The sequence below is a fragment of the Loxodonta africana genome, chromosome 10, assembly GCF_030014295.1.
Source record: "Loxodonta africana isolate mLoxAfr1 chromosome 10, mLoxAfr1.hap2, whole genome shotgun sequence".
NCBI lineage: Eukaryota > Metazoa > Chordata > Mammalia > Proboscidea > Elephantidae > Loxodonta > Loxodonta africana.
In genome coordinates, this window is record NC_087351.1 from 112807565 (window position 1) to 112834788 (window position 27224).

General features: G+C 45.1%; 1 protein-coding gene across 6 annotated transcripts in view; it reads right to left on the minus strand.

Moving 5' to 3' along the window:
• EVL (Enah/Vasp-like) overlaps positions 1–25597 on the minus strand; it is a 92925-nt gene extending 67328 nt beyond the window's left edge. Inside the window, exons 1-2 of one of the 6 annotated variants that reach the window (XM_023546561.2) lie at positions 25371–25592; positions 2111–2279 (exon numbers count right to left, since the gene is read on the minus strand). In XM_023546561.2, the coding sequence (XP_023402329.2) occupies positions 2111–2279; positions 25371–25381 (180 nt within the window). In that variant the 5' untranslated portion in view covers positions 25382–25592. Of the gene's footprint in view, positions 1–2110; positions 2280–25370 lie in introns of all 6 variants that reach the window. The other 5 variants (XM_023546560.2, XM_064292982.1, XM_064292981.1 and 2 more) reach the window with 5 other exon arrangements.
• Positions 25598–27224: the final 1627 nt, after the last annotated feature.

The window sequence follows — 27224 nt, forward strand, 5'->3', positions numbered from 1 at the left end:
AAAAAAAAACAAAACAAAAAAAACCCACTTCCATTGAGTCGAAAGGAGGGTGATAATTCCTGCAGCACTGTACTCATGGGAGTACTGGGAGACTGAAACTGACATAAAGGTGCTCCCTAAACCATAAGCAGTATTACACACGTAATGTATTTCTTCTTGGTTACAAAATCAGTAATTTTTGTCTCTCTAAAATGTTTGACCTTGAAGTCCATATTGACTGGAAAACAGACTTGTGAAAATTGGTCTTTTCTCCTGAGGTCCCTAAAAGTTATTCTAAACCAGGTTTCCTGTCATTCCTCCTCTCTGATGCCTTGGGTTACTAAGAATGCCTTTTATTTTCCTAACTAACACTTCCCATCCATTTGGGGAGACAGTATCAACCACATCTTAGAAGGCTGTGCTCGTGACTTCTCTGTCAGACTCCAGGAGACCTCTAAATTAGAATCAAGATGGTATCTTTGGATTTGTTAGGGAACTCACTGAGGACTCCTGCCAGTTCTCCTTGCGTGGGGAAAAAGGTCCCCTCCCAAATGGCCCCAACATGTGGTTTCCTCTGAAGGAGGCTCCTGAGAACAGAGTGCAGTTGGGTTTCAGGGAATCCAGTTCCCCAGCCCTGCGCCCCTTCCAGCACACCACATTGTCTTCTAGTGTGCCCTGAAGGGTGACCACAAGGCATGAAAGGAATGGAAAACTTGCCGTATGCTGTAATAAAAGCAATCACTTAGGAAACACCTACTATGATTCAGGAACTGTACTAAGTAATTTACCTTATGTCAAAGGCTCTCAACCAGGTCCACCCCTACCCACAGGGTATTTTGGAAAATCATGAGATGTTTTTGGTTGTGACCATAATTGAGTCCAAGGACACTACATATTCTGCAGTGTGTGGCCTGTTTTTCTGAAAGGCAGATCTAGAACCAGTGACTTGGAAGAATAGGGAGGCAGCTTCTAAAAGGTTTCTAGAAAAAACCTTTCAACCATTAAGGCTCATTAACAACAGAAAGGTACCAAGTAATTTTTGTCTCTCTTAAATGTTTTTTTTTTTCTTAAAATGTTTGACCTTGTAGTCTATACTGGCTGGAAAACAGATCTGTGCAAAGCAATCTTTGGAGGTACCAAGAGTTCAAATTCAGACAGACTACCCTTTATGGAGAGTGCTGAAGTGGGGATGTCCCTTTTCACCACAAGAATCGGAAACTTAATAGGGCTATTTTGGCCATAGCAGCAACCCATTCAACAGGTAACAACACACTAAAAATAAGGCCCGAAGTTTCGGTTTTCTCTTTTCTCATTGCTAACGTGCTGATTCTCGCAGAGATAGCAGCTAATCTGCTGCTCAATTTAGCCAAGGCTTGACCAACAAAGGCTACCAGAAGATGCTGTTTGGGGAGTTTTCACAAGCATTGAAACCACAGATCTGCTAACTTTATGGCTAAAAATGTCCTTGCCAATCTCTAAAAAGAGAGGTGGAGGGAGAGCATTAAAGTACTCACCAAAAAGTCACCGTGGTTAAGCTAGACAGCCCCTTCTCCACATCTCTATTTTAGTCTAGGTCACGTCACACTACTTTGTCTTAGTTATGTATGTACAACTACTCATGACATAGTTGGGCATAGTTGTTATCTTGTGTTTGCACAGGTATTTACCAGGTACACTTACAAACACCACCTTATCTGAGTTTGTTCAGGACATACTATAAGGGAGAAAAATGACCTTGGATTCCCCAGATCATCTTGACACTCCTTTCAAAGTAGGACCTAGGGTGCCGATGGACCAAAAACCTTAACAGTTATATTACATACGAATACGTAGGTTTAGAATAAGACTAACACATTTATACAATAAGTTATATTTTTCAAAGTTGTTTCAGATCTATCTGACAATAACCCTGTGAAGTAAGTAGGCTGTGATTATGGCCTCCATCTGACAGATGAGAAAACTGAAGTCCAGAAGGCTCATACCTACTAAGTAGTGGAGGTAGAATTTGAACCTAGAACCTCTGACTCCAAATCTTGACCTCGTTTCTGAGCTGTTTTCACTATATGTGTGTGTGTATCTATGTGTGTATGTGTCATATGCCCATGTTATAATCTGATACCCTGGCACTCACCTGCTGATCCTGTAGCTTGACTCCCACGACTCTGAAGGTGTTGCTGGCAGTGTTGTGGTAGATGTGGATCCGGCTGAATCCCTGCTGACCGGGTTTGATTGGTATCCATTTCTTACTGGTGTCATCGTAGACCATCACGGAAGCCCGAGCCTGGCAGATACTCTGTTCACTGCAGAGCGAGAAAAAATTTAAGCATCAGCCTCAGCTACAAGAGATGGAAGCCGACTTTGCCCTTTTCTGAAACTGAGGCCAACTGCTACTTGACATAAGGAAACTTTCTAATTGCTAGAGCTCCCAACTGTCTGTGGAAGGGCTTCCCTGTGAGATGACGCATTTTTATTCCCCACAGCCCATGGGGAGTGGAAAGAAGGCTCTGTGCCAAAACTTTCTACAGCTTGGGAAGATTCACAGCTTTGCTTTCAGGGAAAAGGCAATGGGATAGAAAAGGAATTGCAATTACAATTTGTCAACTGTCTACAATATTCTAGGCACTGTGTTAAATAAGATAATATATTAAAACGCCTAAGCTTCACAACTGTTGAAGTAACTATTTACTACGCCCATTTTGTAGATGACGAAAGTGTGGCCGAGACTTGAAAAGATTCATGCAAGTTCCCGTTGTTGTCACTGTCAGGTGCTGTGGAGCTGGGTCCGACTTACAGTGACCCTGTGTGCAACAGAACAAAACACTGCTCGGTCCTACCCCACCTCCTGCGCCGTCCTCACAGTCATTGCTATATTTGAGTCCGCTGTTGTAGACACTGTGTCAGTCCATCTCGTTGAGGGTCTTCCTCTTTTTCGCTAACCTTCTACTTTACCAAGCATGATGTCCTTCTCCAGGGAAGGGCCCTCCAGTGATAACACGTTCAAAGTAAGTGAGACAAAGTCTTGCCATCCTTGCTTCTCAGGAGCATTCTGGTTGTACTTCTTCCAAGACAGATTTGTTTGTTCTTTTGTCAGTCCATGCTATAGTCAAAATTCTTTGCCAACACCACAATTCAAAAGCATTACTTTTTCTTCAGTCTTCTTTATTCATTGTCCAGCTTTTACATGCATAGGAGGCGATGAAAAATACCATGGCTTGGGTCAGGCACACCTTAGTCCTCCAAGTGACATCTTTGCTTTTCAACGTGTTAAAGAGGTCTTTTGCAACAGATTTTCCCAAAGCAATACATTGTTTAATTTCTTGATATCTGCTTCTATGAGTGTTGATTGTGGATCCAAGTAAAATGAAATCCTTGACAACTTCAATCTTTCCTCTGTTTATCATGATGTGGCTTATTGGTCCAGTTGTGAGGATTTTTATTTTCTTTATGTTGAGGTGTAATCCATACTAAAGGCTGTAGTCTTTGATCTTCTTCAGTAAGTGCTTCAAGTCCTCTTTACTTTCAGCAAGCCAAGTTGTGTCGCCTGCATATCACAGGTAGTTAATGAGTCTTCTCCCAATTCTGATGCCCCATTCTTGTTCATACAGTCCAGCTTCTCAGATTACTTGCTCAGCAGACAGCCTGAATAAGTATGAGGAAAGGATACAATCCTGACACACACCTTTCCTGATTTTAAACCAGTATCTTCTTGTCCTGTTGGAATGACTTACTTGTGCTCAGGTTCCTCATAAGCACAGTTAAGTGCTCTGGAATTCCCACTCTTGGCAGTGTTATCTATAATTTGTTATGATCCACACAGTCGAATGCCTTTGCATAGTCAATAAGACACGGGTAAATCTTTCTGGTATTTTCTGTTTTCAGCTAAGATCCATCTGACATTAAAAATGTTATCTCTCATTTCACGTCCTCTTCTGAATCCAGAAGTAGGTGTCTAATATATGTTCGTTGTAGAATTTCAGAGCTGAAAAGAACTCTAGAGATGATCCAGTCCAATCCCATGTCCAGGACAGGAATGCTCTCTTAGTTATCTAGTGCTGCTGTAAAAGAAATATCACTGAGGGCAGGGGCTGTCATATTCATCTCTGAATCAGTAAATGTTTTTTTGACTCACTGCCATCTGTGCTTGTCAGGCTAAAAAGTCAAACCAGTTGCCGTTGAGTCTATTCTGCCTCACGGTGACCCCGTGTGGGCCAGAGTAGAACTGTGCTCCATAGAGTTTTTTTTAATTGTGCTTTAAGAGAAAGTTTACAAATCAAGTCAGTCTCTCACACAATAACTTATACCCACCTTGCTATGTACCCCTAGCTGTTCTCCCCCTAATGAGACAGCACGCCCCTCGTCTCCACCCTATATTCCCTGTGTCCATTCAGCCAGCTCCTGTCCCCCTCTGCCTTTTCATCTCATCTCCAGACAGGAGCTGCCCACATAGTCTCATGTGTCTACTTGAGCCAAGAAGCTCACTCCTCACCAGTATCATTTTGTCTTATAGTCTAGTCCAATCCCTGTCTGAAGAGTTGGCTTCAGTAATGGTTCTTGTCTTGGGCTAACAAAGGGTTCAGGGACCATGACCTCCAAGGTCCCTCTAGTCTCAGTCAGACCATTAAGTCTGGTCTTCTTACGAGAATTTGAAATCTGTATCCCACTGTTCTCCTGCTCCATCAGGGATTCTCTGTTGTGTTCCCTGTCAGGGCAGTCATCGGTGGTAGCCAGGCACCATCTAGTTCTTCTGGTCTCAGGCTGATCTAGTCACCGGTTTATGTGGCCCTTTCTGTCTCTTGGGCTCATCTTTACCTTGTGTCTTTGGTGTTCTTCACTTTCCTTTGCTCCAGGTGGGTTGAGACTCCACAGAGTTTTCAATGGCTGATTTTTCAAAAGTGGTTTGGCAGGTCTTTCTTTCAAAGTACCTCTGGGTGGACTCAAACCTCCAACCTTTGGTTAGCAGACAAGGGCGTTAACTCTTTGCACCACCCAGGGACTCCCTGTCAAACTAAGTAAGACTAAAACATCGTGCCCAATTAAACACAAATTTATTTTCTCATAGTTTAGGAGGCTAGAAGTCTGAATTCAGGGCGCCGGCTCTAGGGGAAGGCTTTCTCTCTCTGTGGCTACAGTCCTTGTTTCTTTTCTGCTTTTGTTCCTCGGTTCCTTGGTAATCTTCAAGTGGCATGGCATCTATCTTCTCCCATCTGTGCTTGCTTTTCCTGTGCCTGATCTGCTCTTTTATATCTCAAAAAGTAATTGGCTTAAGACACACTCCAAGTGGAATGGCCTCAACACCATAACAAAGAAATCTCTATTCCCAAATGGGATTACATCCACAAGGATAGGCATTAGGATTTACAACACAAATTTTGGGAGACACACTTCAATCCATAACACCCTCTAACGCAGCCTGGACAAGTGGACACTGAACCCTGAAGTGAAAACTTGCAGTGACAGGGAACTTACTCTTTCCAAAGCAGACCATTTTGTTAAATGGCTTTCCCTGTTTGACAATTCCTCCTTGTTCAGAGTGACATTCCACTCTCTCCCTTCTAGAGTTACAAAGGTTTTTTGGATGTCCTCTGATGGTTCACTGGAGAACTGTAGGAACATCTTGGCTGCTTTGTCCATAATTCACATGACAGCTCTAAGTCCCCTTGCTGTTCCAGTCACTGCCCTCTACCTAGGTCCCGATTTGCCATATTTTCTCTTCGTGTCTAGGTCCTAGAACTGGGCACCATATTTTAGCCTTACTTAGGTTAAAAGGACTCCCTGGGTAGTGCAAACAGTTAACACCCTCGGCTGCTAACCAAAGGTTGGAGATTTAAGTCCACCCAGAGGTGCCTTGGACGAAAGGCCTGCCAATCTACTTAAAAAAAAAATCAGCCATTGAAAACTCTGTGGAGCCCAGTTCTACTCTGGTCCACATGGGGTCACTGTGAGTCAGAACGGATTTGACGGTAACTGGTTTGGCTTTTTTAGCCCGACAAGCACAGGTGGCAGTGAGTCAAAAAACATTTAGCAAGACAGAGATGAATACGACAGCCCCTGCCCTCAGTGCGCTCACAGCTAGTCAAGGAATTACAAGTTTTCTCCTGCCTGGGGGGCTGGGGTGCTGGGGGAGCTGGCGAAGGCTTTCTGAAGGAAATGTGGTGTGGGCTTACGGGTGAAAGGCTTTCAACCTCCAGGCAAAGTCAGGAAGGGGATGTGGGGTCTGAGGCAGAGGGGACATGGCGAGAGCAGAGGGAGACAGGGAGGCAGCACAGTGAGCTCTGCAAGGAGCCGCGGGCACTCGCTGGGGCTGGAGCAACCTGGGACAGCACACACTGACCTGCCAGGGCTGCTGGGAGCAGAGATGGTCAAGTACCTAGTACTGTGCCTGCCACCTACTAGATGCTTAAAAACCAATTGTTATTTTTCTTATTATAATTATAGCCACAGGTTCCTTTTTGGTTATTGTTTCTAACACTTTAGACTCAAATTAAACTGTGGTTAACAAAAAACTGTGTTTTTTTTTTTTTTTCATTTGAATAGCTACTTGTGTGCTTATTTTGTCACTGATAGAACCTTAAATGCAAACAAACAAAAAAACCACATTTATTCTACTTAAGATTTGTCTCGCTAATTTGGGCTCCGTACCCCCTTTGGGGTTTTGTTTTGTTCTAGATAATCTCGACTGCTCTCCAGATTAGACCTTGCCTCTGAGCTCCACTGTCTTCTCGGCATCTTCATGTCGACACTGTATCGCAAACACTACACTACACATATGCTCCTTGGGCATCGTCAACTTAGTCTGTCCATTTGAGGAAATTTAATTAGATCACTGCTTTAAAAATAACAATTATTTGTTGGATAAATGAATGAATAAACTATTTTTTTCAAACATGTACACACAAAATTCTCTTTGCTAAGTTAAAAAAAAAAACTTCCCACTTGCTGCCCAACAAAAACAGGCCCCACATAATTTGTGCTTTGCTTGTGTAGACGTGGTCTCAGCACTCCCCACCCTCCTCTGGCTCTGATGAAAACCAAACTACGTGGAGCTGGACAGGAAAGAGAAGGCTGATTCTCACGAGGTCTTGACTCTTACAGCCTGCTTTGTGTGCTGTGTACGTTAACACATTTGCCAAGTCAACATTTTTCACATGTACAATTTTGTTGTCAGTTGGTTCTGAGCTGATTCCAACTCATAGCGACCCCATGTGTGCAGAGTAGAACTGCTCCATAGGGTTTTCAATGGCCGTGACCTTTCGGAAGCAGATCGTCAGGCCTGTTTTACCAGGCGCCTCTGGTGGGATTCGAACCGTCAACCTTTCAGTCAGTAGTCAAGCGAGTAACTGTTTGCACCACCCAGGGACTCCTGAACCATCCTGTGATATCAATTACATTAAGGATGCCGTGGTGGCACCAACAGTTGCTGCCAAATTTCCCATCGCCATGAACAGCCACTCGCTGCTTCCTAAGTGAGGATGCCCCCCCGCCCCTCCGCCCACCCAGGTAACCACTAATAAAACTTTGGTCTCTCTGTTTTTTATATGAATAAAACAACCACTTGGTTGGGGGGGAAATCGGTCAAAATACACTGTTTGGTTTGTTCTGTATGGTGTGGAATTACCGGGCTGATGTTTTTTTTTTTTCTGGGATCTGACAGGCTGCTCTGAGCAGTAGGTACACCCAGCTTCTCTCATGGGAGAAGACTTTTTTAGAACAAGGAGTCCAGCGCTATCATCATTTTGGGCTGTGTACAGGTACCTGTAGGCACTTAAAAAGTCTGAGCCTGTAACTTCCTTCCCAGTGGTATGTTAGAAATGAACCCTGAAGAAAGCTTCAGACTGTACTTTTGTTAGGAGCTTAACACAGAAAGACTGCGTGACTTTGGCTGGGTCACGTCGCTTCTCTGGGCCTCCGTTTCCTCTTGTCTGTAAAAGGACTACTGTGGCCACAAAGGCCCCTCAGACAAGCAGTGAGTCCTTGCCAGCACCTGGCAGGGCACAGGAGGGAAGAAGGTGGAGGCACAGTCTCTGTCCTGGCTCTGGTTCAGCAGCTAACTTTTTAAAGCCAGAGATCCCAGACCACTTTTGAATATCTGTTGAAATCTCTCCCTTAAAAAGAAAAAAGGAAAAATACACCCCAATTTTTCTGCATATAACTCTGAAACCTAATTGTGGATCTCCCTGGACTTGAGGTACGAAACCACCAATGCGTTGGGAGATAAAAACCTCATACACAGGAGAAGACCTGCGGCCCACCCCGGTGCAGGAGGCCTGCGGTAGGTACGCCTCGTCTCCTGCTCTCTCCATCCGCTCGAGTGCAGGCTCCGGGTCCCGTGTTGTCCTGCTCCAGCTACACCTCTCCCTGCAAGGCCGAGAATGGCTTTCTGCTTCCTCCCAGGCTGACACACGGCATTACACAGACACACCTGCCTAGTCACAGCCTTCCAAGCATCGTCTACCTGGAATCCCTGTCCACCCTACGAATCCCTCTCAGGCCTTTTCCAGGCACTTACTGTGAAGGGCAGAGTGTAAATTCAGGAAGCATGCATAAAAGGCTGTAAAGCCAAAAAGCAAACAGAGTGGAACAGGACTCCCACGGAAGGCTTGTCGGAAAACATGAGTCCAAGGTTGAGCTTGAAAAAAACAAAACAAACCCCTCCACCCCCCCCACCTCCACTCTACCAGAAAAGTCTGGCTCCTGCAGCCTGCGCCTGTTTCTGCCTCTACCACAGTACTTACCAGTTTGTCCTACCTAAGTCTCCATCTGCCCCGGTCGACTGTAGCTCCCTCAAGGCAGGGACTGCATTCCCCTCTGTAACTGAAGTCCCTCGTCTGCCGTAGACGCTAATAACTCTTTGTTGAATTAGTGACTTCGTGACTGTGAGTGTGTCTATGCACACCCGTCACGACCCTGCTCCGTTTATTCTCGGAGAGAAGTAACTGCCAAGTAAGGGCATCGGTAACAGGTTAGCATTGGAGTTCTGTCTCACAACAGCCTAGGATCGGAGTCAGGAAACACAACTCTGAGGGTGGGCCTGCTGAGCAGAGGGAGACTGCAGAGTCCTCTCAAAGTGGATCTCAGCTCAACCCCAGGCCCAGGCCTAGTGAGAGAGTCCAGCTCCTGTGGGTGGAAGCTGGGCCACACGCCTCTGGGAAAACCGGGGCTGTGCTCTGCTCCTCTCTCTGGAGGGTCGGCCGTGAGCCACAGTCTTTGTTGCTGGGATCTCTTACTGGAAAGAAGAGGATAAACACCTTCTCTCCCTCTCCCAGAACTGGTCCTGCTTGGCCCAATGCCCTTCAGGCGGGGACAATGTATCAGATTGTCTTGAGGGTTGATCTTGTCTCTCCAACAGGACAGGGAACCAGGGAGACCCACAGTTCCAGGTGCTTGGGACTGACAGGTTTTCTGGGATATAAGGGCCTTCAGGGCTAGAACTGGGACAGTCGGAAATGCCTTTCTTCTCTCTCACCACGATAACCGCCACAGGTTAAGCACCCGATAAACAGGAAAGTGAGTCTGGCTGATACAAGCTGATATGAGTGGGTGCCTACTCCCTTCTCCAGCTACTACCCACTAGCTCTCCTTTTCTTTTCCATCAAGCTGCTTGTCTACTTGCTTTTTCCAGCCCCCTCATCAGCTTCTGTCCCCAATCACATACTTTAAGCAGCTCCAGACAAGGATGCTGACTTGACACTTCCCAATTCCAATGGATACTTTTCAGTCCTCAAAGCACTTGACCCCTTTCATTGGGCCAAACACTGCTGACTACACTCTCACTTTTGGAGTTCTCTCCTGGCTCCCAGATGGTACTCTCCTGGTCCTCCAGTTATCTCCCTGGTGACTCCTTTTCAGCTTCTTTCACAGGGTTTTTTGTTTGTTTGTTTGTTTTTTCTACTCACCCTTTATGCCAGAGGTTCTTAAGCTGGGGTCCACGTAAAAGCTTAAATGGTCTAAGAATCCTCTGAAGTTATTTGCAGAACTGAGTGGGTGTGAGTGCCTGCGTTCTTTCTCTGCAGGTAGGTATCACTGTGCTCTCAGGGGGGTCTTTGATCCCAAACTGACTTTATGTTTACTGTGTTATTGTGGTAAAAATATATATAACAAGTGTTCGCCAATTCACCATTTTTTACACGGACGATTCAATGACACTGATGACATTCATCACGTTGTGCAACTATGACCACTATTCCTTTCCAAATTCTTCAACCACCATTAATAGAACAAAACAGATGTTGAAATCACCTTAAATCTTGGTGTTCCCCAACACAAACTCAGAATTTCTTCTCTTCTCACTCTACAGACATGATTCTCAAAATTGTGCAGACTGTAAGAATAGGCTAAGGTTATTTCTTAAAATATAAATTCTCAGGTCCTTCTTTAGGAAGTTCTGATTCAGTAAGTCTCAGGTAGGGCCTGGGTTATCTGTATTTTCACACACATCCTTGCTGATTCTGAGGCAAATGGCAACACGAAATAAACCGTGAGAAACACGAACTCTCCGGTCTCTTCACAGTCTCTCCTAGCCATGGCTGGGTGTCCATGGTCACCAATATACTGGCAATCCCATGCTGATGAACCTCAGACCTAGACCTTTCTCCTAAGCGATGGAACCATATTTCCAACTAGACCTCAAAACTCAACCTGCCTGAAACAGAAAGCACTCTTTTCACTCTTCCCTCTTCCAGTGAACGGCAGTAATACCCACCCCCATCTCCCAGATCTGAATCCTGGAAGTCACTTCAGATCCCTCCTCTTGTCTCACCCTCCATGGCCAACTGGCCGTCTGCTCCACTTCTTAAATACCTTTCAGATATGTTCTTCTCTCTCCCTCCTTGTTACCAGTGCCCTAGCCCTTGTCATTTCTCATCCAGACCACAGCAATAGCCTCCTGGCTGATCCTCTTCCCTATGGGTTCAAGTCTCCTGTCCCCTAATTCATGACTCACAATGTCACCATGGACCTGATGGTACCTGTTCCCTCACCGGAAGCTCTGTCACTTACTAGCTATATGACCATAGGCAATGTTTTTTTTGTGTGTGTGTGTGTGTGTTTTAGGTGAAAGTTTAGAGAGCAAATTAGTTTCTCATTAAACAGTTAATACACATATTGTTTTGTGACATTGGGCGCCAAGCCCACAACGTGTCAACACACTCCTCTTCTAGACCTTGGGCTCCCCATTTCCATTCAACCAGCTTTCCTGTCTCCTCCTTCCTTCTCGTTCTTGCCCCTGGGCTGCTGTGCCCGTTTAGTCTTGTATACGTGGTTGAGCCTCATATGTTATTGTTTGTTTTATGGGCCTGGCTGAAGGGTGGACCTCAGGGGTGACCTCAGTATTGAGTTAAAAGGGTGTCCAGGGGCCATACCCTCTGGGTTTCTCTAGTCTCTGCCAGACCAGTAAAATCGGTCATTTTTTGTGAGTTTGAATTTTGTTCCACATTTTTTTCCAGCTCTGTCCAGGACCCTCTATTGTGATCTCTGTCAAAGCAGTCAGTGGTGGTAGCTGGGCACCATCTAGTTAGGCATATTATTTAACTTTTCTGACTCTCAGTTTCATTATCTGTGAAATGGGGATGATAACAGTACTTCCTCAGAGGGTTGTCGTGAGAATTAAAAGGCTTAATATGTGTTAGCACTTAGAGCAGAGCCTGGTACCAATAGTGCTGAAAAAAAAGAGTCAGTATTATTACAGGACACAATCTCAGCTCCTTGGCAGGCACACTTGGCCCTCGACATCTTTCCCTTGCTTACCTGTCCAGAGCTGACCCTCTAACCCTAGGTTTAACCCTCTGCCACTGAGTCGATTCTGACTCATAGCGACCCTATAGAACAGAGTAGAAATAAACCACAGGGTTTCCAAGGGGCACCTGGTGGATATGAACTGCCAACCTTTTGGTTAGCAGTTGAACTCTTCCCACTACACCACCAGGGTTTCCAGCCTAGGCTTAGCCTTATGGAAATGCTCATGGGCCCCTTAACAGAGCCTGCTCTCGATGGCCTCTCTGCCCTAGCTCATGCTCTTCCCTCTGCCTGGGATGTTTTTTCCAGTCTAGCTTACCCAGTAACTCCTACTCATCCTTAGAGACTTACCATATATACTACCTCCTTTAGAAAGACTTTCTTGAAGCCCCAGGCTGGGTTAGGTGGTCCTTCTCAGAGCCCTATTAGCACATCCTATGCCCATCACCAACACAGCCCTTCCTGCTAATAACTGCCTACCTCAGGCCCCTTTGCTGGGCGAGGAGTACCTCCAGGACAAGGGCCATGTCTTTAAACACAGGCTTCTCTACGTGTTGATCAAGGGCTTAGATCGCAGTTTATCTCTCACCAGTTTATCTCTGGAGGTCCAAGACAACAAGGCAGATTTCCCTGCTGGTTCCAGGGAACCTCCCTCCATGCTCTCCATGGAGCGGATGCTGCCCACACCCTGCCTGGCACAGAGAACTGAGGAAGGGCAGCTCCGTATGCACAGGCTGGTGGTAAAGCCAGGTCTCACAGCAAAGACAATCCCCCGACATCTGGGCCAGTTGAAACAACTTTTGCTACTATTGCTCAAGTGCTTAAGAAGGAGGGTATCTCCTCTGCCTGCGTGCTTTCTTCCTCCCAGAGCTGCAAGTCTGAACCTTGTCTGTTTGTAAAGCTCAGGTCAAACGTCGCTGCCTGCCCATTCACCCTCACTAGCTGGCACCATGGTGTAAGAGAGTGTAAGCCTTGGTCGGATGGTGCTGGTTTCCAAGCTCAGGTCAAACGTCGCTGCCTGCCCATTCACTCTCACTAGCTGGCACCATGGTGTAAGAGAGTGTAAGCCTGAGTCGGATGGTGCTGGTTTCCAAGCTCGGTCATGCCACTTACTAGCAGTCTGACCTTGGCCTAACAAATGACAACTTTCCTAAGCTTCATTCATTGAACAAATATTTATTTAATAACTACTGATATTAAGGCACTGTGCTAGGCTCTGGGCATGAACATGACAAGTCTCTGCCCTTAAGACAATTGCAATCTAGCAGGAAAAGTAGACAATTTCAAAATGGGTATACGATAGTGCTGTAGTAGTGAAAATATGTTGTTCTGGGGGAATAATTCTCCTCATCTGTAAAACAGAGCTAATGAAAACCCACGTACTGTTCTGTGGTGATGCACTGAGACAAGACAACTGAAAGTACCTGGTGAGCTCAGCGGCGGAGGGGGGACCTCTGCCTCAGCCCCACTCTGAGGCCTGTGTGTTTCAGATCATCTTCCTCCTGAGACCGTAAGCTTCCGGAGGGCAGGCCCGTGTCTGAGTCATCAAATCCCCCTCTACATCCACCTCAGTGTGGCACAGTGCCTTCTACTTAGTAGGCATGGGCTCAGTAGCTGCCGAATGAATTAATGAGTGAGTAAACGAATAGTGGGAGTCTAGAGAGAACTGGCTAGGAATAAATATTCCCAGAGCCAGACTCTCTAATAGGAAGCTTGTAAAGTCCTGACTTGTTTACTTTCAACAGACAACCAGTGAAAGTGAACTTGGAAAGCTGGCTGAGAACCACCAGTGAGCAAGCCTGTCAGCTGGGAGCAAAGCACCCTACCCTGGCAACACAGGGCTTACAAACCCTGCCTGGATGCTCCTCAGCACAGGGCTGAGTGAGTGCTTGTCTTCGGAACCCCAAGACAAGGAGAAGGGGGGGAAATACACAGGAGTCTTTGCCTTTGAAGCACATCACCAGCTAGTCCCGGAGACCCTGGTGGTGAAAGCCCGCGTGACTTCCTGCGATCCTCCACACAGGGCTGTGGGCAGTTATTACCTTTATCCCCACTTCACGTTAACAGACTTGTCTGAAGTCACACAGGGAGTAGACACCCCAGGCTGAGCTGTCTTCTTCCTGCTGGAGCGGCCCCTCCTCCGCTGTCTGGATGCCTTACGCCCCCAAGGGTTCCACCCTCACATTTCCAACTTCCCCCTCCACCCGCACAGGCCCGGCCACTGGAGCACTCTGCTCATTACCTCCTCCTATGGCTAACTTAGGGCCTTTCCCTCCCTGGAGAGCAGTTCCGCGAGCCCACTGAAAAGAAGGCTAATGCCCACCGCCTCTGGCCTCTCACCTCCAGCCCTCACACTGCTTTACTTTTCTTCATAACGCTTATCACATTTGCCTGGTACTGGAGGTCTGTTTATTTTCTCTCTCCCCCACGAGAACTGATGCTCCATGAGGCAGGTTTTTTTGTTTGTTTGTTTAAATATTGTTCAACTCTATAGTCCAAGTAACTGGGATTTAGTGATTGCTCATTAAATATCTCTGAGTAAGAGCTTAGTTTTGAGTTTGCCTAGTTTTGCTGGGTATCATATTTCTTAGTCTTTAGAGATAATTTTCTTTGGGGGGAGAAGGGGCTATAACTCACTTGGCCTCCCTTGCTTCCTTTCTCTCTTTCTACACTCACTTAAAAAAGAAACCAAGAAAACTCTCCATTTGCTGAGTACTGAACATGGATCATATTACCATGCCTAGTATTTAAAGAAACTCAACCTTCTGTTGAATAAAAGACCTGTCCTCATGTGGAGGGCACATGTGCAGGCACAAATATGACACAACGTTAGGAGTGCTGTGTCTGAGGGCATGCAAGGTGCCTTGGGGGCAAGAGAGGGCACCTTTAATTCTATCCATGGGAATCAGGAATGTGCCCCATGAAAGAGAAGCGAGACTTTTCAAGAGGAGGGAATGAGCCATTTCCGGCGGAGGGAGTGAAGATGGAGAAGGTCTGCCTCCTCAGCCATCACTGCTGGGACTCCCATGACTTATCATCAACATGCATTAAAGGGGAATGAGGAAGCCCACACCACAGATATTGTCATCACGTCCTGTCAACTCAGTGATTGAGAAACAGAGACTTGGAATCACAGCCTTGTCACAGCTGAAAAACATTTTGAAATGCTCTTTTAGAAGGGGGAATAGGCCTAGAGAAGGAGAGTGAGACTTGCCCAGTGCCCCAGAGTTAATATGTGGTAGAGCCTGGACAAGACTATATAGGCTTTTCTTTCTGCTACAGAATAGGGATTTTTCTTAGTAAAGCAGAAAACCTCCAACTCCAACTAATTCAAAGTTATTTTCCCTCCAACTTCCTGTTTTGAGAAATTTCAGACCTACAGAAATATATGAGCATCCTGTACCCTTCATCTAGATTTGTCCAAGGTTAACATTTTACCACATGTGCGTTATCTCTTTCTATGTCTTTTTTTCCCCTAAACCATTTGAAAGTTACAGATATTATGATACTTCAATCCTAAGTACTTTAGCATTTTTTGAAAATAAGGACATCCTAATATATAACTTCAATGCCATTATACCTAAGAAGACTGGTATTTTACTAATATAAACTAATAAAGTCTATATTAAAAGTTAACAAATTTTCCCAAAAATGTTTTGACTGTTTTGGATCCAGGATCCACTCATGCATTACATTTGTTGCACTGTCTGCCTACTTTCTTTTAAACTGGAATGTAACATCATTTTTTGTTTTCCATTGATGTTGACCTCTCTTTGTAAAGAGTGTAGGCCAACTGTCTTTAGACTGTGCCCATTCTGAAGTCTTTGTGACTACATTCAGGTTAAGCAGCAAAAACACTATATAGGTAGGTGACAGTAGGTAGTGGGAGTCTCTGGGGAGCAAAGAGTTAAACACTTGGCTACTAGCCTAAAGGATGGCAGTTCAAAACCACCCAGAGGCATCTTGGCAAATGGGCCTGGTGATCTGCTTCTTAAAGTCATGGCCTTGAAAACTCTATGGAGCAGTTATGCTTTAGACATGGGGTTGCCTTGAGTTTGAATCTACTGGATGGAAACTAATAATGAGAGTGGATGATTACTCTGACACTTCAGGGGGCACATAATGCTAGGTTGGCTTCTATTTGCCACCCAAGAATGGTTAAAGTGATCACCAGATGTCACCAATGGAAGGTACATTTTCCTCTTGGTAATTAGTAAATAATCTATAAAACCAAGCCAAATTCATTGCCATCGAGTCAATTCTGACTCATAGCAACCCTATAGGATAGAGTAGAGCTGCCCCATAGGGTTTCCAAGGCTGTAATCATTATGGAAGTAGACTGCCACATCTTTCTTCCAAGGAGTGGCTGGTGGGTTTGAACCGCTGACCTTATGGTTAGCTGCCAAGTGCTTAACCACTGCGCCACCCAGACCTCTGAATAATCTATACCAAAAAACCAAACCCTTGCTGTCAATTCCAACTCATAGCAACCCTATAGGATGACTCCCCACCTGCAATGAAAACAGGTTTGAAACAGGTCTAATGTTACGTACTAAGCTTCAAAGGTTTATTATAAAATATTACACATCTGTGAGAAGCAGGTTCCCATGATTCCATTACTTGCCCAGGAAATGTAACAACCTGTCCTAAAGCCTCTTGGGGTTCAGGTGAAGCCCCTGCTTGCTTTTCCCCGACCCCCGTCCCAGCTTCTCTGCCAGTCGGAACCACCATCTTGAATTTGGTGTTTATCATTCTGTGCACACCTTTTGTAGTATATTCATATGACTGTTTTACAGAAGTGGTTCTCAAAGTTTTTGGTCTTAGGACTCCTTTATAGTCGTAAAATTTTTTGAGGATTCCTATAGCCTTTTGTTCAAGTAGGTTATATCTATCCATATTTACCATATTTAAAATTAAAACTGATAATTTTTTCCCTGAGAGTATGGCCTCCAGACACCCTTTTAGCTCCGTACTGAAGTCACTCCTGAGGTTCACCCTTCAGCTAAGGATTAGACAGACCCATAAAACAAAGTGAGACTAAATGAGCACACCAGCTCAGGGGAAGGATGAGAAGGCAGCAGGGGACAGGAAATCTAGTAACGGGGAACCCAAGGTCAAGAAGGGAGAGTGTTGACACGTCGTGGGGTTGGCAACCAATGTTATAAAACAGAACGTGTTTTAATGAGAAACTAATTTGCTCTGTAAACCTTCATCTAAAGAACACACACACAAAACTGATGATTTAAGAAAACACAAGAATACACAAGTACACACTTCATTAGCTATCACAGTGATGGTGTTAACACACCACGTAGCCTCTGGAAAATTCCACTGTGCACTTGTAAGAGAAGACGGAAAAGGTAAGTAATGTCTTAGTATTATTGTAAAAACTGTTTTGACTCACAGTCCTAAAGGGTCAGTCTGCTGACCACATTTTGAAAACTGCTGCTTTACAGTAATGAAAACAGTGAATTAGGTCTGCACGTATTAACATGCAGGAACTCAAATGGTGACTGCTAGGGCCCCATTTTTGTGAGTGTTAGAATTCAAGAAAAGCTTTGGGTAAATGAAATCTAAACTCAGTGTTAAAATAAACCCAGCCATCTTTTCTTCCACCCAAGTTGTTGGAGGCTCAGAATGCCATGTCACACGCAATCAAGATGTTTGCCTTTTCTCTACTCTAATGCCGCCATCCCAGATGCTTGGACAGCTGGTCTCCACTTCTCTGCGAAGTCTAGTGGAATCTGGAAAAAACACTCCAACCAACTGTTAAGAGAGTCTCATATCCTTAGACTGAACCTGCCTCCCACTCACTTCCCACACTCTCTTTCAAGGCCACTAATGTAGCCATTTCCCTGGGGACCCACCTGACAGGCCATGTGGACAGCAGACTGTCTGAACCTCAAAGACATTGATAAATTGCTATCTGTCTCCGCGTCCCACAGTCTGCGGTACCAGAGTCCACGATTTTGGTCGTTTGTGGAAGCGGAACTGGTTTGAGCACGGCCTTGAGACAGCGCAGAGCTATGGCTGGGCCCAAGGATGGGGGCAGCTGTTCATCTCTAAGGGTGAACTACCAGCCTGGGAATGAGATCCTGGCTCAGCCCCAGCTAACATTCCTGATTTCAGCACAACAATTCAGCTCAGTTTAATAAACATCTGAGTAAGTGCATACTATTTACTAGGCACCGGGGCAGGCAGAAACGAGTAAGACAAACATCTGCTCTTGAAGAGCTTGGAGACCTCACGGGAGACAGTAAATGAACAGATCCTTGACAGGGACGTACCTGGACGTGGGCTGCTATAGGAGGGAAGAGGAGACCTCTTTGTCTCTTGTAGTAAGAATGTCAAATAACAGCGACAGCGAAAGATAACACCAACGGCAATTAGGAGGCCTGGATTCTAGTCTTGACTCCGAAATTTTGGGCGAGTTCCTTCAAGAGGCTATAGCTAAGAGTACAGCTTTTTTTTTGGGTGGGGGGAAGTGGGGCTTTAACAAATAGAAATTTATTTTCTCATCATTTAGGAGGCTAGATGTCTGAATTCAGGGCACCAACTCCAGGGGAAGGCTCTCTCTGTCAGCTCTGGGGGAAGATCCTTGTCTCTTCCAGCTTCTGTTCGTTGGTTCCTTGGTGACCTTCCCATGGTGTGTATCTTGCCCTCTGTTAGTGCTGGTTTCTCTGTGCCTAATCCGCCCTTTTATATCTCAAATATGACTGGCTTAAGCACACCCTACACTGATTTAAAAAAAAAAACAAAAACAAACTCCTTTAACATCACAACATGTTCCCAGATAGGATTACATCCAAATGTATTTAAAAAAAAACAAACAAACCAAACCTGTTAACCCATTGCTGTAGAGTCAGTTTGGACTTATAGCAACCCTGAAGGGCAGAGTAGAACTGCCCCATAGGGTTTCCAAGGGGTGGCTGGTAGATTTGAACTGCCGACCTTTTGGTTAGCATTTGAACGCTTAACCACTTTGCCACCAGGGCTCCGCATGTATAGTGGTTAGGATATACAACACATATTTTGGGGGACACATTTCAATCCATAACACAGGGTCTTCCCCAACCCCTCCTTTTACAAATAATCTTTTATTATATTTTCGGTTAAAGTTTAGACAGAAGATTAGGTTTCCATTCAAATTTCCATTCGACGCGTTCAGTGACATTGGTTACATTCCTCAAAATGCATGAACGTTTTCATTATTTCGGTCTGGTTGCTTCTTTCTAGCAATCTAGTTTCCCTGTCCCCTTACCTTCTCATACTGTTTTAAAGTAATTATTGACTATTTGGTCTTATACAGATGACCTTTTAAAGGAGCACAGTACTCACAAGTGATAGTCTTTATTTTGTGAGCCAATCTCTTATTTAACTAAAAGGTGACTTCTGGAGATAGTTTCAGTTCAAGGTTTAAAGAGTATCTCGGGAAGTCCTCCAGTCTCAACTGGTCCAATAAGTCTGTTTTTTTTTTTTAAAGGAATTTGAGGTTTTGTTCCCCATTTTTCTCCTATTCTGTCAGGGTCCATCTATTTGCGACCTTGATCAGATGGTTGGTAATGGGAGCCAGCCACCATCTAGTTTTTCTAGTCTCAGGGTGGATGAGGCTGTGGTTCACATAGACTACTAGTCCCGTAGACTAGTTTCTTCTCTGAGCCTTTGGATTCCTTCTTTCTCTTTTGTCCCTATAAGAGCATAGCTTTTGAAGGCACAAGGGCCTTCATCTGTGCCATGTGATGCCAGTGTGACCTGGAACAAGTAATTTAACTTCTACTGATCCTTGTTTTCCTAGCTGGAAAAAGGGAATAACAATACCTACCTCAGATGAGGATTAAATACAAAGTACTGAGCATAGCGCCTGGCACATCACACTCAAAAAACCCAGTGCCGCTGAGTCGATTACCACTCATAGCCCTTTAGGACAGAGTAGAACTGCCCCCAAAGAGTTTTCAGGGAGTGCCTGGCGGATTTGAACTGCTGAAGCTTTGGTTAGCAGCTGTAGCACTTAACCACTACGCCACCAGGGTTTCCATCTGGCACATAAAAAAAAAGAAAAAATCTTTTTTTTTTTTTGCACATAGCATTCAAAAAAGGGAAGCTGTTATTTTTCTCCTCTATGTTGCTCCCACCCCACCATGTTGCTATGAATTCGAATCAACCTGATGGCAACTGGTTTTTGGAGTCCTGGACGGTACAAATGGTTAACGAGTTCGGCTGCTAAGTCTACCCAGAGGTGCCTGGAAAGAAAGGTCTGGCAATCTACTTCCAAAACATCAGTCATTGAAAATGTGGAGCACAGTTCTACCCTGACACACATGGGGTTGCCATGAGTTGGAATCGACCCAATGGCAATTGGCTTTATGGGTTTAATTATCACAGGAAGCACCTGGAGTAGACCAGTTCTCAGCCATTTTCTGCCCCAGCACACCTGAGGCACATGACACACTCAGAATGACCTATAATCATCATGGTAATATTTCTCAGCTGGTAGCATATCAGATCCTTCGGGATGGAGGAAGGCAGAGAAGTTTCAAGAAGCTCTCCAAACGATTCAGCTATGCTACATGATCTCTGAGGGCTGGAAACTGCAGGTACCCTGTGGTCTGACAGGATACACGACTTGCTTTTTAGGACAACACCTCAAAGGAAATACCAGGTGCTCTTAGTGACTATCTTGCCAAACCCCACCTCAGAGGCAAAGGCATGGGTAGGAGGGACTGTGAGGTGGACCCAGGTTACCCAATACTTTTACATCTCCACATATTCAGGATGTGTGGGACAGTGGATACAAGCGGTAATTACTGGGTCCAGGCAGCCAACCTAGTATCAACTGTACAGGGAGCTCTGGATCCTTCATTACCTGAGAGCACAGGGAATGTCTGCTTTTCTGGCCTCTTCTCTAACATGCCACAGCAGGCAACTCCATGAGCAGCAGCATTGGTAGCCCAGGTATCTCTGGTACCACAGATCCGAAGTAGTTAAACTCAGCAATTCAATAAATGTGTATTGTCAGGCAATGTTTTAGGCATTGGAGGATACACCAGTGAACAAAACAGACAAAAATCCTTGCCCTCTCGGAACTTGTACTCTAGAGGGGTGGAGCCAGACAACAAATAATAAAAATAATAAGTAAATGACGTAACATGCTGTTGTTGTCGTTAGCTGCCATTGAGTCAGCCCCTGACTCACGGTGACCCCACGGACAACAGAACACAGAGCTGTCCGGTCCTGTGCCATCCCCATGATTGGTTACAGGTCAGATGGTTGTGATCCATAGGGCTGATTTTTTTTATATTATCAAGTCATTCTTCTAGTCTGTCTTAATCTGGAAGCTCCACTGAAACCTGTTCAGCACCATAACACACAAGCTTCCACTGACAGACAGGTGATCGCTGCACTGGCTGGGAATCGAACCTGGGTCTCCTACATGAAAGGCAAGTATTCTACCACTGAACCACCATTGCTCTTACAATATGTTAGAAAGTTATAAATGCTCTAGGGGAGGGGGAAAAGGAGAGACTAGAGAAGAGATTGAAATTAACAAACTGGCCTCACCAGAAAGGGTCAGACACATCACTCATTCATATAGGTTTTCCTGCTGCACTGGAGTATTAGCTAGTTTCTGCTTAGCTCAGTCTTGTTCAGCCCATCGACATTTGCTGGGAACCTGTCCTACATAGGATCAAAAACCCCCTACCGACTCCCCCAGCTAGCTCCAACTGCTTGCATCAAGCCTTCACCATCATGGCAAATGGAACCATCCACCTGAGTCATGTTTGTTTCTTTCCCTCACACGCATGTTTGATCCATCAGGATGTCCTGGAGGCTATACCTCTAAAGTACTTCTCACCACTGACACTGATTGCTACATCGCTAGTCCAAACTGCCATCATTCTTGTCTAGAGGACTGCAATAGCTTGCTAAGTCTTCCTGCCTCCACTGTTGTCACACTATGGACCGCTATCTACACAGTTGGCCAGAGTGATCTTCCTTAAGCCTCTATTGGAAGTCTATCATATCACAGTATCATAGTCATACTATCACATCACAGTATCACAGTCTGATACTAAGCTCTTACCACGGCTTGCCACGGCTCACCAGGTCGCCTGTGATAAGGCCTGTCTCCATCTCCTGCCTTAGCTCCCTCCACTCTCCCCTTACTCACGTAGCTTCAGCCTCCCTGCTCTTTTCTGACCCCTGAACCCACTAAACTGTTCCCATCTCAAGGCCTTTGCACTTGCTGCGCTCCATCCCCACCCCTGTGTTTTCACCTTCAGAGTTCTGCATGGCTGTCTCATGCCATCAATGAGGTCTCAACTCAAATATCCCCTCTGACGGCATCAGTGGGGGCAGAAGCCCAGTCCTTCTCTACCACCTTGCTGTAATTTTCTTTTTCATATCTGTAATTTCTTTTCTGTATTCCCTTCTCCACCTTGTCCCCACTAAAATTCAGGACAAGACTGCAACCCTAGTACCTAGAGCAGCCCCTGGGAGACCACCTCGCTGGGATGCCTGCTTGGTCCCTTTTTATAAAGTCCTCCCCATCCTTCAGAGCTTACCTGGGATACCAGTTTCTCCTTGCAGTCTTACCTGACAACCCCCAACCTCTCAGCTCTTGCTGCCCTTCCTGCCTATGCTATTGTTCATTTCCTTTCTATGAGTGCTGTCTTCCCCACTCCACTCCATGCTCCTGAGGGCAAACACGAGGCCTAGCTCAGTGCACAAGAGTCAAAGAGCAGAGTATCTGTGGTCAGGACACATGAGTTCACATCCTGGATTAATCACTTACTGGTTCTGCTTCTGGTCAAGTCACTGACTCCTTCTTTGCCTTGGTTTCTTCCTCTACGAAATGGAAACAATACAAACAATACTTGCTCCCTTCAGGACTAGTGTGAGGACTGAATGAAATGATGCCAGTGAAAGCCTTCTGTACACCGTCATGTGCTCAAGCGGGTCCCCAGTTCCAGCCCATAATAAGTGCTCAGAAAATGTCTCCTGACTGATGGATGGCCTGAACCAGGGCTGGAAAGATCCTTTTTCATGATGTGAAGGCCCTTGGCACCCTCGCCACACAGGCACCATGGTACCTCAGGAGTCTCAGTGCTATATCCCTATATATTAGCATGAGGAAAAATGCAAAGTTTACAGATTTTATCGCTACTATGAGAGCCCTGGTGATGCTGAGGTTAAGTGCTTGGCGGCTAACCAAAAGGTTGGTAGTTCGAATCTACCAGGTACTCCTTGGAAACCCTATGGGGCAGTTCTACTCTGTCCTACAGGGTCACTATGAGTTGGAATCGACTCGACGGCAATGGGTTTGGGTTTTTGGTTTTATAGGAGCTCTGGTGGTGCAGGGCTTAAGCACTTGGCTCCTAACCAAAAGGTCAGCAGTTAGAACCCACCAGCCACTTCACAGGAGAAAGACGTAGTAGTCTGTTTCCATAAAGATTCTGGCCTTGGAAACTCTATGGGGCAGTTCTACTCTGTCCTCTAGGTCACTATGAGTTGGAATCATCTCCATGGCAAAGGGTTTGGTTTTGGTTTATCTTTGCAGCCCCACTAACAGGGTTCCCAGCGGTGCTGTCACCACAGTGCCACATCAGGCGCCAGTGGTAGAGTGCAAATGGCCTTGCAGGGAGGGGAGGTATCAGAAAACCTGAGACCTGAGCTTTCCTTTGGGCAGGCCACTAATTCGCTCACTGTAGGCGTGTCCTGCCCTGACTGGGCCTCGGTTTCCTGATCAGTGCACTTCAGAGCTGGGCTAGATAAGCAGTTTTCAGACTTCAAAATCATCAACAACTTTTTTTCCTCAGTGAAATGCTGAGGAACACATAAAAGGGATAAAAGCTGAGTTATTTTGGCTGACGTGGAGGGCAAGACGCAAAGCAACACTAACCTGGATGACCTACTACGCATGGTCTCTGGGCCCTTTCAAGATGGAAACTTCTAAGATTTCTATAATTCTAAAAGACCTTTAAAAAAATTGCTTTGCTTCCTCCCCCATTTACTTTTGATATTTGTGTGCGATCAGTAATTGACTGGCCAGAGTCAGCTGCCTGAACTTTTCCCCATGGAATTTACAACTGAAAATGGGTCCCAACCCTGTTGGCAGTTAACATGCCTTTGAAATGGAAAGCATTTTGTTTTCCACAGTTCCACCCACAAATCATTTAAAGCTAAACGAAAACTACTAAAATGATAGAACCTGGATGTGGAGGAGCGGGAATAAAGCCAACAGAAAAAGGGCAGTGAGTTTCTCTGGGCCGGTGAGACCTGGGGCCTAGCGGAAGGAATTCCAGCAGCTCAGTAGAGATGGCACTAGGAGGTGAGGGTAGGCCCCAGCAGAAGGAGCACTGGACTTACTGTAATGTCAATTTTTTAAAAATCAATGTTGCTGTTGAGAACGTACACAGCAAAACATACACCAATTCAACCGTTCCCACATGCACAGTTCGGCGACACTGATAACATTCTTTAAGCTGGGCAACCGTTCTCACCCTCCTTTACTTCTCCATTAACATAAACTCACTGCCCCCTAAGGTTCCTATCTGGTCTTTCGACTTGGCTGTTGTCGCTTTGATCCCATACAGGCAGATCTTAAACGAGCATAATGTTCAAGGCAGACACGTGAGGTCAATTTTAATAACTTCTGCAGAGTATTCTAGAAAGAGCCTTGGTGAGGCCATTCCAGGTGGTTCCAGCTCCAGTTTGTCCTCAACCAGCCACATGAACCCGGGCAAGTCCCACAGCCTTTCAGGGGCTGAGCTTCCTCATCTACAAAAAGGGGAGTAATAATCCCTCCTTATCTCCCCAGCAGGGTCACTAAAAGAGTCAAGCAAGAAAAGAGGTGAAAGAGCGCTCTGGAAATCGTGAAATAATTCTGAAGGTGAAGGATTATTCTTTCATGCTAAGACACAAAGCTAGTTAGCTGAGTTAGTCAGACAAGTGTCAAAAATCTCAGAGGATAAAGCCCTATCCCATCACCTACAGTCTTTCATGGGGTCAGATGCAGGGAAGACTCATCTCCAAAATGCCATCTCATTTTTAGAAGGGGCACTTAAATTATACGTACAGATTCTAGATCTGCAGTGTTTACAGACATGCTAAGCAGCAATTGGGTAAGGGACCAATGGCCTGAAGTCACAAGTCTGTCAAGCAGAAAATCAGTGTTCTTGCTGTTATAATCCATGAAGTTCCTAATAGAAATGGAACTCAGTGGAACTCTACTTCTTCCCTTTTTCCCCAGTATTCAGAGAAAACAATCTGCTTCAGGCCATTCTGGAGGGAAGAACCAAGGCCCATCAGGCACACCCGAGGCCAGAAAACAGTCCCCTTAGATGTTCAGACCTTCCTCCCTACAATCTGAGGCAGGCGCTTAGCTTCTGAGTAAGCACTTTTGACACGGAAGCCATTAAAGATCACAGGCATCAAGACACAGGCCTGTGTAATGGAAAGACCAGTGAATGAAGAGAGAGCCGGTCGCTAACCTGCTGTGTGACCTTGGGTGAGGCACACAGTCCCTTGCCCCAGCCCTTGATTTCCTCATTAGTATAACAAGGGGGTTTTGGTGCTCTCTGAGGCCCCTTCTGCTCTAAACTGTTAAGATTCTAGGCTTCCTCTTGACATCGCTCTGTCCCCTTACTGGTCCCAGTACTCACCCCGAGGCCATGGCGGAAAGGCTTTAGCACGGGTGTCCTGAGGAGGCCAGTCCTTTACTCCTACCAGGCTGCACTGCTCAGAGGACCACAGACCCTCTGAAGACAGCAACTGGATTTTTAGACTCTACTTAAAACCAAACAGGAAAAGGAAGCTGAGCCAAAGACAAAGGGGAAACAAACCCAAGTTAAAAACTGAAACTTGGGTAGAAAATAGAGAAATAAGAGCTAACAGTGCAGAGTCCTCAGCAGCGTGGGAGGCTGAGTGTCACCACACAGGCTTAAAGTCCCTGAAGCTAGAAACCTCAAGCTCTCGACAGCTTCCTGCTTCCTGTGTCCCAGTCAGGTAGTGGTCCTGGCTTCACTGCTAACTTACTACACAACCCTGTCTAAGTCGTGGTCATTCAGGTGGCCTGGGCGTAGGTTGTTCCATCTGTTATAGAAAGCTGAGGGTCAGCATGGACCATTTCCTAAAGGCCTTAAGGAAAAGCTCCAGGAACTGGCAAGAGTCTTCGCTAACCTCCAGGGAACAAAAGGCGATGTGATGATGTTCTGGTAGGACACATGAGTCAGAATCGAAGGCACCTTATAACAACAACGGCCTAATATTTTACTCTTGTATAAAACGTGCACTTCTACTGGGGAGACATTTCTCTCTACTGGTAATATTTCAGTCAGCCTGAGAGGAAAATGTTTGAGGGACACTGGAAACGTGGCTTTATCACTTATTCATGAGGTGAGCCTGGGGTTTCAATTTCCTCAGCTATAAAATGGAGACAATGATCCTTATTTTGCCTACTTCCCAGGGTTCCCATGCAGGTATCTCCTTCTTTCATTCAAAATTTACTTAGAACCCACTAAAAGTCAAGCTAGAGACCTGAGACAAAAACCGAAAACTTTCATTCAAAATTTACTTAGAACCCACTAAAAGTCAAGCTAGAGACCTGAGACAAAAACTGAAAGAATGGCAGTGCTTATCCTTAAAGAGCTTTTACATTTTAGGGAGGAAGAGATGGTATGTTAGCAAATAGATGCATTAAAATGTTACTGTTGGTACAGTGAGAAATAGCTACACAGAGCACAGGACAAAGATCTGTGCTAAATGGGGAGCCAAAAGCACCCTGAATGGTGAAAATACATATGAAAAGGCTTTTAAAGATAATTTCCGTTTAAGCACTGTTTTAGCTGCAAACCACAAATTTTGATATATTATAGGTTTCATTTTCTTTTAGTTCAAAATATTCCCCCTTGTGATTTCTTCTTTTACGCATAGACTATTTACAAGGGTTTTGTTTAATTTCCAGATATTTGGTGTTTCCCAACATCTCTTGGCATTATTGATTTCCTTGAAGGGACCATTATTCTGCCCACTATATGTCCTTCTACTTTCAATCTGTCTTTACCTTTGAATTTAACAAGTGTCTTCTGTAGACAGTTCACGGTTGACTTCTGCTTTTTCATCCAGTCTGACAATATCTTTTAATTGGAGTATTTTGTTTACTTACATTTAATGTAATTATTGATATAGCTGGCTATTGGTCTACCATTTTATTATTTGTTTTCTGTTTGTCCCATCTGTTTTTGGTTCCCCTGTCCTCCCTTCCTGCCTTCTTCTGAATAAACTAAACACTTCCTAGAATTCCATTTTTACTTCTCTGTTGACTTTTTAGCCATACCTCTTTACATTATTTTTTAGAGGTTTTTCTAGAGATTACAATATATATCCTTAACTTCCCACAAAATCATTAAAATATTATACCACTTCATGTAAAATATAAGAACTTTACAACTGTATAATTTCATCTCCTATTCCCATTCTTTATTGTACAGTCATCATATACTACATATACAACGTAC